The sequence below is a fragment of the Leuciscus leuciscus genome, assembly GCF_965113295.1.
Source record: "Leuciscus leuciscus genome assembly, chromosome: 21".
NCBI classification, from domain to species: Eukaryota; Metazoa; Chordata; class Actinopteri; order Cypriniformes; family Leuciscidae; genus Leuciscus; species Leuciscus leuciscus.
Genome location: NC_138745.1, coordinates 24,146,322 through 24,159,294, shown reverse-complemented (window position 1 = coordinate 24,159,294; position 12,973 = coordinate 24,146,322). Strand labels below are relative to the sequence as shown.

At 36.5% G+C, this 12,973-nt stretch overlaps 1 protein-coding gene across 3 annotated transcripts; it reads right to left on the bottom strand.

Moving 5' to 3' along the window:
• Window positions 1–596: 596 nt before the first annotated feature.
• Window positions 597–12,313, bottom strand: ndel1a (nudE neurodevelopment protein 1-like 1a). 3 transcript variants are annotated; one of them, XM_082151193.1, is made up of 10 exons: window positions 12,191–12,313; window positions 9,567–9,663; window positions 6,123–6,276; window positions 5,892–6,040; window positions 4,723–4,859; window positions 4,332–4,505; window positions 4,160–4,251; window positions 3,880–4,028; window positions 3,528–3,565; window positions 597–1,615 (listed from the first exon to the last, which is right to left on the bottom strand). In XM_082151193.1, exons 2-10 carry the CDS (start codon window positions 9,650–9,652, stop codon window positions 1,605–1,607), a joined length of 990 nt encoding a protein of 329 aa, XP_082007319.1. In that variant the 5' UTR covers window positions 9,653–9,663; window positions 12,191–12,313; the 3' UTR covers window positions 597–1,604. The 3 variants fall into 3 exon arrangements, with proteins under 3 accessions (XP_082007319.1, XP_082007320.1, XP_082007318.1); XM_082151194.1 differs by having other exon boundaries at window positions 3,528–3,562; XM_082151192.1 differs by lacking the exon at window positions 3,528–3,565.
• Window positions 12,314–12,973: the final 660 nt, after the last annotated feature.

The following is a 12,973-nucleotide window of genomic DNA, read 5'->3' as shown; positions in this document are numbered from 1 at the left end:
GTGTTTCCCGCGTGAGGTACTTTGTGTTGTACGTTGCCATGACGTTCACGCGCGCACAAAACTATGATGGTACCTCAACGTTTGTTGTTGGACACAACAGATGTGACCCCACATTAAGTCCTTGAATTTGAGGGTATTGGACCTGGAAAGTCCTTAAAGGTCCTTGAATTTGAAGTTAACCAATGTGTGGGAACCCTGTATAATATTTAGACCACTTCTATTATTGATTGCTATCAGGGTGTGAAGAAAGTTTCAACCAGAATAACAAAGTGTTTAAATCTTAAATTTAAACAAAGATTAGAAACATTGTCATGGCAACTAACTTGAGATAAAATAAGTTGAAGTACTAAAATGACTAAAACTGAAATAAAATTAAGCTAAATAAATAATAATAATAATAATTTAAATCTAGAAGCCAATAAAATCTATATAAATATAAAAATAATAGCCAATTAAAAATATTAATAAATGCAATATAAATTATAATAAAATAAAAAAAACAGGTTGGCATAAAAGCCTTATTTTGAGGTTCTTCTGTTTGTAATATTACATTATTGTTTATTATTTTAATGTTTGTTACAATAACACAGACTTCATGAGAACACTACCATTTATTTGAGCACGCAAAAGTAACAAAAAGTGCCTTTTTTAAACACATTGCACAATTCAAACCAAAATGAATAAGATTTGTCCTTCACAACAAGGAAAAAATAAATGTATGGATAATTCCAACAAATACTATGAGGCTGGGAAACCAACCTGAGTCAAAAAGTGTCAAACAGTATTACTAAAGCAGTCAATTGTCAATATGACTGAAACAATGTTCAAAATGCAAACCTGCTGAAGCCAAAGCTAATCTTTCCACGTTTCAGGGACAAAAATTATGGTAAGTTCACTCATCAAGGCACACATTAGCACTTAATGTAAATCTTACCCAGGGAAAAAAATGACCTTGTGAACCAAGACTGAACAATTGGGGATATAAGTGCACATGTAAGTCTAGATAGTCAGATCGCCACACTTCATCTTCCCTTTTCCTTCAATATACAGTATATAATTTATATATCAGCTCTACCTTCTTATACACAAACACTGCATGTGTTGCACAACATATATTAATAGTGTAAATTCCCTTTTGTTTTCAGATCTCACATACATTGCCTTCCAACACTACAGCAATAAATACATTTTTAGACCGTGGTAAAAGACATCACATTTGCAAAGAATACAGAAAACTAAATTATGTACATACTGTATATGCTTATATCTAAATTAACAGTGACCATAAATATATTAGATGGGTATATACATCTTTAGGCAATATTAACAGGTATTACAGCAGTAAAATGTAGGATATTGCAACAAAGACTAGTATGAGGTGCTGCTACAGTTGGGCATTACTAACCTTGTTGTAACCCACTGTAATCTCGACACAGATTCAGTAGTGTATTAAAAGGAACAGTTATATTGCTGTATAGTGCTTCTTTCAGTGGATGTAATGGAGTGAGAGTGTTTTAAGTGTTACACGGTGAGCACCAGGCCGGATGGAGAGTTGGAGCATGGCGGGGCTTTGATGTTCGTCACTGCGCCGGGGTCCAAACCGTTCACTGTCCTGCTGTGCTCACAGAAACATAAGACTGAGGTTAGATGCTTCAAATGAGGCGTTTGAGCCATGCACAATGCAAGCCATCAGACCATACTACTGTTAGAATTGCTAGTATTATTTTGAAGTCCACTCCACACCAACTGGATAAACTAGACAGGATTTGGCATAAAAAAGCAGGTTTCCTCAAACCAAAAGGACAGTTAATATGCGCAGCAAAGCTCATATGCAAGTGAATTGGTGTAGATAAGCAAGCAGAACAAGCTCTGAAACTGTATATTTTCTCAGGCCTAAAACAGCCCAGACCACTCAATACGGCCCCAAGAGACACACCAGACACAAACACTCTACTGTCCATCAGTACAAAGGTAATTTGATGACCGTCATCAGCCACACATCGCTGTGTCTGTTCTTGTTGCCTTGAAACACATGAACGTAATAGTACTACACTGTTACAAAATCAAATCATTAAAGTATACTGGAGACTGCAAAGGCCCTCTGCCGTCCTGTTATTATGATCTAAACACTCTCTGGATTTCGGTAGAGAGCTCAGCTAAAGATCTGCTAAGTCTTACGCAGCAGAAACACAAGCCCTGGACGTCCTGTCTGTACCGTTTCCCAGGACACACTGATTCAGCACTGCAGTGAGCTCCGTAACACTGTGGTAGAGGTGTGGATCATCTAGACCCTCCTGATCCAAAAGACACTCGCAGATTCTTGAGATGACTCTATTTGTCAAATGCATAAAATGACAATAAAGCTTCTTATTCATTAAACATGCTGAAAGTCAACATGAAATTAAAATTGATACACTTTATTTTCGTAATGCGAGTTCCTGTTCTTACTAGGCATGATTCATTGGATTCATGTTAAAAAATGTCTGTCTTCATAAACTTTTATTAAAATTGGCGTGAAACAACTACATTTTTCAACCTGTCCAGCCATGCTCAGCTTTAGCTACTGTAGATTAACTGGTTTGTGCTGGTACACTACCATTTAAAAGTTAGGAGTAATTTATTTTCTTTCTTTTTTAATAGAAAATTATACTTTTATTCAGCAATGATGCATTAAATGGAGCAAAAGTGACAGAAATATTTTGTAACAACATTAAGTCTTTACCATTTCAAATTTATGTTTTTTTTTACACTCTAATTATCAAAGATTCCCCTCAAAAAATGCATTACGATTTCCACAAAAAGATTATTTCTAAACGATCATGTGACTGAAAACTGGAGTATGGAAATTCAGCTTGCCATCACAGAAATAAATCACATTTTACAATTGATTAAAATAGAAAACAGCTACATTTTGTAACTATTTCACAATATTACTGTTTTTGATCAATAAATCAATAAAAACACAAATCAAACTTGTGAATGGCAGTGGAAATAATGCCCAATTTTCTCTTACCCTATGGATAAAATGAAGTACAGTCCTATATTTTTAATCATTGACCATCTAGTTTCACTCATAAATGTATCACGCCATGGAAGTAAAGTGAGCTGCGAATGTTGTTTCATGTTGACTTTAACAAGAAGAATGAACATGATCTAACTAATGACTAACCAAACAGTCTAATCCTGCAATTCAGTTCATACCGACAGACAGATGAGGAGAGAAATTCGTAGTTTAGCACTCAGGGTGAACTCCATAAATGTCAGGATTTTTAAAAGGGCCTTTCTTGTTTTGAATCTTCAGGTAAGAGTCAAAACACTGGCCCAGTCCTCTTAGATTCAGTTAAATAAACCACATTTGAGCAAACTTATGGAGTGCACCTTCGCAGACAATTAGAGCCACCACCAAAGATGTTAGTGGAGATGATATGATCTTAACCTAGTGGATTATTGTACTCCAAGTCAAATGCAGGGGGTTGTTAACTAGCATGCATGAATCCCCACATAACACTGCTAGTTGGATCATTTACCCAAGAGCAACGCAGGGAAAATGACCCTCTCTCTTCTGCTGAGGAGAGAAACACACACAGGTCTGAGAGAATTTTATTTCTGTATCACTTAGATACACTTAAGATTCTTAAATCTGCCCTTCATTTTAGTCCTCACACAAGAAAATTAACAGCAGAGTATTGGAGCAACTTTTTCATCTTTGTTTATAGCCCTTTATGCGAAACGAATTGTACAATTGCTTCCGATTGAAATCAGAAGGACACAATGTAATTATGTGTAACGTAGAGCAAATAAGGTAACTGCTCATCAACATCTAATGGTTTATTGATTGATTTTTTTCTGAAATGTGGCAGAACAAAATGGCCAACTCACGCTTTGTCGAAGTAGGATGTGTGGAGCGAGTGAGAGTAATTTGAAAGGTCGCCGTTAATTATATTGCCGTTGACATTTGTGACGTAGTTCTTCCTGGCTGCCTGGTCCTTGGCAAAATTTCGGCAGGCTGTGAGCTTAGACTCTAAAGCCTAAGAAACAAAACAAACTCTTGGATTAAACACCAAATTCGTTTACGCAAACGGCGATCAAAAAACAAAACAATTATATGTCTGAATAGCTTTCGTTCAGATCAAAAGTTCAGTCTACAGCTTTTACTCACCCCAACTTTGCGCAGTAGATCGCCTACAATATTGAGCGCTGATATTCTAGCAGATGGAGTGAGGGCTGCATTAGTTGAGCTGTTGGCCAGACCTGCAAAAGACAAGAACCAAGTGAGTCGTGCAAACACGTGTGGCACTGCATACGTCTCAGGGAGAAATCTATCCGTCTACCCGTCTGGCTAGTGAAAGCATTGTCCAGGTTCTTGCTGAGAGGTGTAGCTGGCAGAGAGAGGGAAGCCTGGACCGCCGAGTCGGTTTTGTCATTGTCTGGAGTCGGAGAGCTGGGGGCCGACATTCTCATCACCTCCGGCCGGCTCTCTCGCACCGCAAGCTCTTGCCGCAAATCTACAAAACGGTCACATACCCGTGGGTTAAGACAATGTGCAAGATATCGATCCATAACTTTCCCTTGCAGACAATAATGCTGATGAGTATGTAACATGACTTCATTCCACAATCAAGCAGGAAAATCCTTTTACTGACAGAACAGATTGTGCACATACTTGAGAAGCGTAGAATGAGGAACTAGCTATAATTACGCATGACAAAAGTCGATAAATACCTCTGGCTTCATCTTTTAGTCTCTGCACAGACACCAGGAGAGACTCTTTCTCATCCAGTTCACTCTCCAGAAAGGCGTTCCTTTCGATGGCCTGGTTCAGCCTCTGCTCAAAGTCCTCCAGAGATGTAATCGTGGCTCTGTGGTACCAGAATAAAGCAGAATAAAACTATAAATTACTGTAGAGTAGTGGAAAAGCATACGAGGGCAGAACTCTTTAAAGATGACATAGACACCATTTATTTCCTTAATAAATGTCTAATTGTGGACAATTCACAAGTGTACATTATTCTAAAAAATAATTGTTTTTTTTAAACTTTCATCGGAATCGATTAAGTGTCACTTTCCCAGAAGTTTTTTTTTTCTGATGTAACAAAGGCTGTGTGAGTAGGGGAAAATGTTACTAACCAATAATAATCAATCATATTAACCAATAAAATCCACACAAAAAACTGACAAAAAACTAACAAATATATACTGTACAGCCAACATGCACTCAAACACTACCGTTCAAAAGTTTGGGTCAGTAAGATTAAAAAAAAGGAAATTAATCAGTTTATTCGGCAAGAACGCTTTAAATTGATCAAAAGTGTCATTTCTAATGTTACAAAATATTTCTATTTCAAATAAATGCTGTTTTTAACTTTCTATTCATCACAGAATCCTAAAAATAATGTATCCCGGTTTTCTCAAAAATATTAAATGGCACAACTGTTTTCAACATATTAAGAAATAATAACAATATAATAATAATAATAATGTTATTATAATGATAATAATAAGAAATGTTTCTTGAGCACCAAATCAGTATATTAGAATGATTTCTGAAGGATCATGTGACGCTGAAGATTGGAGTAATGATGCTGAAAATTCAGCTTTGCCATCACAGGAATACATTGTAAAATATATTTAAATAGACAATTAAATGTACTATTTCACAGTATTACGGTTTTTACATATTTTTGAGCATAAGAGACACTGACCCAAAATCGATCTTTTGAACGGTAGTTTAACTTCCCTTTAAATAATCATTTTTAAAGGAACTAGACCACATTATGGAATTTAAATGCAACATTAATGCCACTTTATGTTATCTTTAGGGAAGTATTTTGGCAGTGATACAGTTTACATTCTGGAAATGTGTGATGAAGGGTAAGATGACGCCTTCTGACCTCTTAGCTCTCTCCAGGTCGTCATTGGCCTGCTCTAGCTCTCTGACGTATTTATGCAGCTGCTCCTTGATGCCTCGAGTCTGGCTGAGGTCGTCCTCCAGTACAGAGATCTGTTTATAGCTCTGGGAATACTGATACTCCAGCTTATCCTACAGGAAAGAGAAAGCAAAGACCTGCCCTCGCTTTAATGTTCTTTACACATGCTCAGCCTGTGTTTAGCTCTCTCCTCACCTTGAGAGAGTCCAGCTCGTGCTGCAGTCTCTCATTGTCCGACTGCAGGTCTCTAATGCGATGCTCCGCTTGGCCCAGTTGTGTCTCCAGCTCTGTCTCTAGCTCTCTGCTCCCCTCTTGGAACTCCAGCAACTCCTCGTGTGCCTCCTTATAACTGAACACACACATCAGGATACTGTTTAGCAACCTTTAGCTAATGACATATGCATAAAACACAATATAAATAGCTTTATCCTTTTGTATTTCTTAAACAAGGCTTGCCTTGAACTTTAGCCTACTGAACACCAAATGCTCACATGCTCTGTTAAACCACACACACCTCACTTTGGGAAGTGCTGAGGTGACTTAAATTTTAATTTGCAGTAGCACTCAAAAATTTGGGGTCAATACGATTTTTTTTTTTTTTTAAGAAATAAATACTTTTAAGGCCCGTTCACATCTAAATATAAAAGAAAAGTCCACAACTATAACAATAACGGCACAGAGAAACGATAGTGTTGGCAAAACATTGACGGCCAATCAGAATCCATGCTTTAAAGAGCTCAACCTTTTAAAGCCACAGATGACAAAACTGCCGCACATGCTCAGGATGAACAGAAGAACATTGTGCGTTGGTGTGGACAATAATATAGTTATCGTTATAGTTACCTTTATAGTTATTGTTCTTGGTGTGAACGGCCCTTTATGAAGCAAGGATGCATGAAATTGATCAAAAGTGACAGTAAACCATTTAAAATGTTACAAAAGATTTCTATTTCACAACAATGCTGTGCTTTTGATCTTAGAATTCATCAAAGAATCCTGAAAGAAAAAAAATGTCCGCAAAAATATTAAGCCGCACAACTGTCTACAGAGCCCCTAAAGGGACATGATGAGGGGAAAAATATGAGATGGGAGGTTTTGCAACGAACGCAAAGATTTTGCGAGCGAACGCAAAGTATCTCACGGGAACACAAAAGCATTGAAATATATTTTTCCATCACCATGTCCCTCTGTAGTTTTCAACATTGATAATAATAAAAATGTATTGAGCATCAGATCAGCAACAATTTCTTAAGGATCATGTGACATTGAAGACTGGATTAGTGGCTGCTGCAAATACGGCTTTGCAATCACAGCAATAATTTATATTTTAAATATATATTAAGTAGAAAATAGTATTTTGAACTACAAATTACAAATATTTCACAATATTACTGTACTTCTACTCAAATAAATACAGCCTTGGTGAGCATAAGAGACTATAAAGAGTAGAAAAAATAAATACTCAGATAACTTATTTATTGAATGTGATCTTAGCTGACTCTGTAACTAGCACAGTGTGAATGAGACAGGGTTCATGGAGCAGATCTGCTGTAAATAAACAGTTTTGTTTACAGTGTACCAGTGACCAGTGGAGAGCGCTGCCCTAGGCCTCTTTATGTAATCACCAGCCAGCATTATGGGAAGGTTCTAAAAATGGCATCGGAGCAATATTTCCCTACCCAGTCATGCTACAGCCACGTGAGCTAGGAGACAGGGTAGGACAACCTGTTCATCTAGGGAAAAGGAGACCACAAGAGTGGGAAAAGTACATAATAGCCTGGCAGCACAGGAGAGAATCAGCAACATACAACATCTGCGACTCATTTCTGTTCAGTCTCTGAAGTGCTGATTAGGGTGTTTTACTAGCGGGTCAGAACTGGGTAGTATCGCATGTCAAGTGAGACCTAGAGGAGCCTGTGCTTCAAATGTGTGTCTTAGATCATAATGAACAAGAGACACCCTGCAGACACTATGATGTGCTTTGCTAAAACAGCTCTAAGGCAAATCAAATGACCCCTTTTTGATAGAAGAGCTGATGTCATCATTTAACATTGTATTATGGCCCGTTCACACCAAGAACAATAACTGTAAAAATAATTATAACGAAAACTATATTAGCGTCCACACCAGCACATAATACATTTGTGTTTATTGTAAGTGTGCTTTGCAGGCTGCCTCTTCAAATGCTCAAGCTTTTTAAAGCCAAGTGGATTCTGATTGGCTGTCAACGTTTTTAATCATTCAACAGCTGGAAAAAAACCTGAAATAAAAATGAATAAAACCTATATAGACAAAAACTAATAAAAAAAATTACAAAAAAAAAACTGCATTAAATTACTAAAACTTTAATTAAAATGAAAATAGAAAATGCAGAAATAGAAACTTATTAAAAATATTTATAAAAATAGTATCTCAATGAAAATAACAGATGTGTGAATAGCGTTTTATTTAGTTAAAGGGGCTATATGTAAGAATAGTCATGTGTTAATAGCGTTTTTTTAATGCCAATGTGTAATGTAACTTTGTAATGTAAAAAAAAAATTAAACTATGCCTTCCCAGATTTCCTAGGTTGTCTATGAAAGCCTGTAGGCTGATTTTTATGTAAAGGACTCAGGAACTGAGTCAGGACTGAAAATCAAAAGGATGTGACGTTTACACACGCTCCCGAGAGCATCATCTCTTCCGTTCTATGACACACGAAACAAACTAATAACAAGGGTTTCTGAATTCTACATAAAGCCCCTTTAAATGTGACTATATGATGGCACACACAGACCACAAGGTAACCATTTATAAGCAGTTGCTAAGGTGTTCTGGGTGTTTTCAGCATGCTGTTGAGTGGTTGCTAGTGTGTTCTGGGTGATTGCAAACCAGCCCAAATCAAAAAAGCCCACTCCACAAATCTCTATGGCTTGGTTCCCTCGGTCCAAGTAGATCTATGGGATTTGGGATATGACAGACAGATGTCACACAATCCAAAAAGAACAAATGTAGATTGAATCTCTCATTCAGATTATATAGAGGGATTTCTTTGAGCTTTAAACCCCCGTCAGTTGTTTTTTTATGTAATCAGACGTAACCCATAGAGAAGACTGTTAATCGCAAACTTGGGTGTACCAAGTTTTTGTGTGTGTAAATGCCATCGGCCGCCCCTTTTCCTGCCAATGATCCGGGTGGTTACATAAAGGGAATCTGAAACGCTCCACACTGGAGTTAAGAAATGCTGCTTTGGGATGCAATTTACCAAGCAACAAGCTTGTCATTACAATGCCGCTAAGAGTTTTTCAATGGTAAAATTAGCAGCGGGAGTCTATATCAAATCACAAAAGCTAAACCGATTCAAGGAAATTCCCACTGTGACGGATTGCATAAGGTAAACAGACTAATGTGACTGAGAAGTCTTCAAACATTCAGCAAATTCCTTGATATGGCCGTCACTGTGTAAGGGAACAGGTTGCATTGGTTTTATTCCCAGCATTCACATGCATTGCTTCAGGGCAAGCAATTGTTTTTTGTTCAAAAAAAGAAAGAAAATATGAATAGCAGCACAACATGAAAGAAACTCTCAGGCGTCAGACTACAAAACAGAGACCTGATCTGTGTCTGAGCTCAGTGCTGCTCACTGTACCGCCACTTACTTTTTCTTGTACTTCAGCGAAAGAGCCTTCCAGAAGTCAATTTCCTCGTCTTTGGAGGCGAATTTTGGTAATATATTTGCATCCATGACAGATAAACCTGTGAGATTACACAAAAAGCACACATTTTCTTTAGCATACAAAAGTAAACAAAAATGTAATCAAAATCAAATATTGATATTACCATAAACTGCATTAGCCAAATAATATGCAAAACTATTAATGCAACATGTTATGGTTTTTGAGGGTGAAAACAATCACGCCAAAGTTGGCTGTGTCTACAAACCAAACTATATAGTAGGAAAGTATGAAATTTCAGATGCAGCCTGTGTTTTATTGGATACACGCCTGTGACTTCAACCACAAAAGATATGGAAAATGTTTCATCCTTCCTTTTAAAAGTTGAAAGTCTACACTACTGTTCAAAAGTTTGGGGTGGGCGAGATTTGCCAAAGTTTTAGAAAGAAGTCTCTTATGCTCATAAGACTGCTTTTATATTATAAAAATCACAGTGTGTTTTCACACTGAAAAACTGTAGAAACTGTTTCACACTGTAGGAAATATTGTGAAATATTAAACTTAAAATAGCTGTTTTCTAATTTCCTAAAATGTAATTTATTTGTTTTTGGCAGCTACCGTATTACTCCAGTCTAATGTGTGTCATGACCCTTCAGAAATCATTGTAATTTGCTAATTTTAGTTGTCAAGAAAAATTCCTATTATTATCAATGTTGAAAACTGTTGTGTTGCTTAATGTTTTTGTGGAAACAGTGATAGTTTTTCAGGATTCTTTGATGAATATAAAGTTCAAAAGAACAGCACTTATTTAAAAATAGAAATCTTTTCTAACAATATAAATGTATCATGTATTTGATCAATTTAAAGCGTCCCTTCAGAATAAAATCTCAATGACCCCAAACCTTTGAACAGTAGTGTATTTATTTAGCTGCATGACTATTTGCATTTAGCATTGCTTTGTATCCATGACCCCATCAGAACAGACCTGTGACTCATTTTTGGGTCATGACCCACCAGTTGAGAACCATTGAACTAGATCAATCTCTGATTTCACAATCTGAACGCATCTTTCATGTGTGTAAAGTTAAACTGGCAGCAGCGTGCACCTCAGTTCACCTCTACATGGGCTACTGGTGTCCCAAATAATCAATAGAACTGCGTGCAATCTGACCCAACAAACCCATAGCTCCATGTGTCCTGTTCACAAACGCCAGGAGGACACAATCGCCCTTTGGTTATAGGTCATAGCCTGACATAGCCTGACATAGCAAGGCTCTTTACTGAGAAACTATGATTTCAAAACTAAACCGAATCAGAAGAACAGTTAAGACAACAAATATTTAGTCAGATGTACTAAACTCAATGTCGCATCTGTTCTACTTTCACAAGACACTGTTTTAAAGCACGAAGACAACTAAAATTCCCAAGCCTTCCCGGCACACCCACACTTCACCACCTTTTTTCTTTCTGTTTCCTTATGTAATGCATTCTTTCTTAATCATGATTTCTCATTTCATGTCAAACTTACGCTGGTATCCATTTATTAAAATCTGTTTTACTTGCAATATTCATGTCATTTTCCTATTTCTTTTCACTGAAAAAGAGTTCTGGTTGGTTATAAATGATGTCTGACTGTAAAATAAAAACTGTCAACAACTGATGGAACCACTTAAACACTGTATTCACAGTTCTCCTGAAACACGGCAGATCCGCAGAGGAAGGTGAAATTAATTAATTGTGATGTTATGTTTATGCATTACAATTTACAAATGTAAAACATGCTTATGTAAAATTAAGCAAATAAAGAGTGGCAAAAATAGTCTCATGAATAATTGAATCATCCTCTGAGAAATTAAATGTGTTCATAAAATGGAGAAAGGAGGAGAGATGTTTAAATATTGCTAATTATTAGCAAAAGAAAATAGATATTTAACATAAGTCTATTCATTTGAGAAACATCAGCCAAACATATATTATTATGCACGCTAAGATAACTAAAGGGGCAAAGTTGGAAAATAATACACCTTCAAAGAATATAACGTTAGCCTTTTTAAAAATTAAATGTTGATTTTCAGTCCTTATAAACTCTTAAGGAGCTGATGCCCTCTGTCCAGATGACAGACAGGCTTATTTACACTGTCGGTCTAACAACTAAACGATAAATATGCCATCTCTACTTCATCAAATCTACTGCCAACATATGTATCGAACACCAGAAACATCACTGCTGACATGTTTCTCTTTAAATACCACAGACACCGCGATAACCCTTCAATTTTCACTATAGCGAATCCCGATACATTAGCTAACGTAGCGGCCACGAGCTAGCTGAGCTGACGTTAGGCTAACAACAACAACAGCAGTGATGGTGCGCTTTAAATTTACACGAACAGATATGACATTGACATTAAAATTATGTCGAAAAGCATTTATGTGGCTATAGTGATTGACGTTAGATGTTATCTTCTCTGCTAGCGTTAGTGGATGAGATGCTGCTCATGAAGAGCACCAGGGTGTTGTCTTATTTTTGATTATCTGCTTGTGATCCTCTGCGCTTTTTAAAGATCTGCGTTATGTGTAAAGATTGAGATGTGATTTAATGAACTAACCTGCACATTTCCAGGATCTTTGACGCTGATAGTAGGACTGACTGTGATCCTGGCACAGTCTTCAGTATTTCAGCATCCCCTCTCTCTCTCTCTTTCTCTCTTTCTCTCTCTCTCCCCATTGACGTACACGTAAAGTGATCCTGGCGACGCCTCTTACAATACGAAAATAACGTAACATTTATTTAGTTATTTATTTATTTAGGGCTGAAACGTTAGTTAAAAAATAACACAACAAATATCTTACTTTTATTTGTTTAGTCATTTAATTGAAGACCTGAATTCACAATTTGGAAAAATGACGTGATATTATTATACAGGCCTATGTGTACGCCAAAATAAATATGAATTCTGATACGTTAGTTAAATAACGTAACAACAAATATGAATTTTTATTTATTTATCTGAAACTTTAAATAGTGTGAATAAAGATGAAGAAGTGTGACTCTTATCTTATTCTCTTGGTTTTGAAAATATAATCCAAATTGCTACATTTATTATTGCTTTTAATGAACTTAATTAGTTTAGTATCGGTTAACAATACGCACATAATTATATGTGATTGCGATTAGCAATGAATGACCCACTTTATGATATCTGGTGTGGCAAAGTGTTTCGGATTTACTAGCTGTCCCATTTAACATATCATTAATAACATGGATACTTTGTTACACTTGAGAGAGTCAGTCAGATTTCAGAAAAATGTCCATTCAAAATATATTGAGGATATACAGTAAATGTAAATTTCCTATAGTAAATGATCTGCTGCACGTAAAACATATAAAC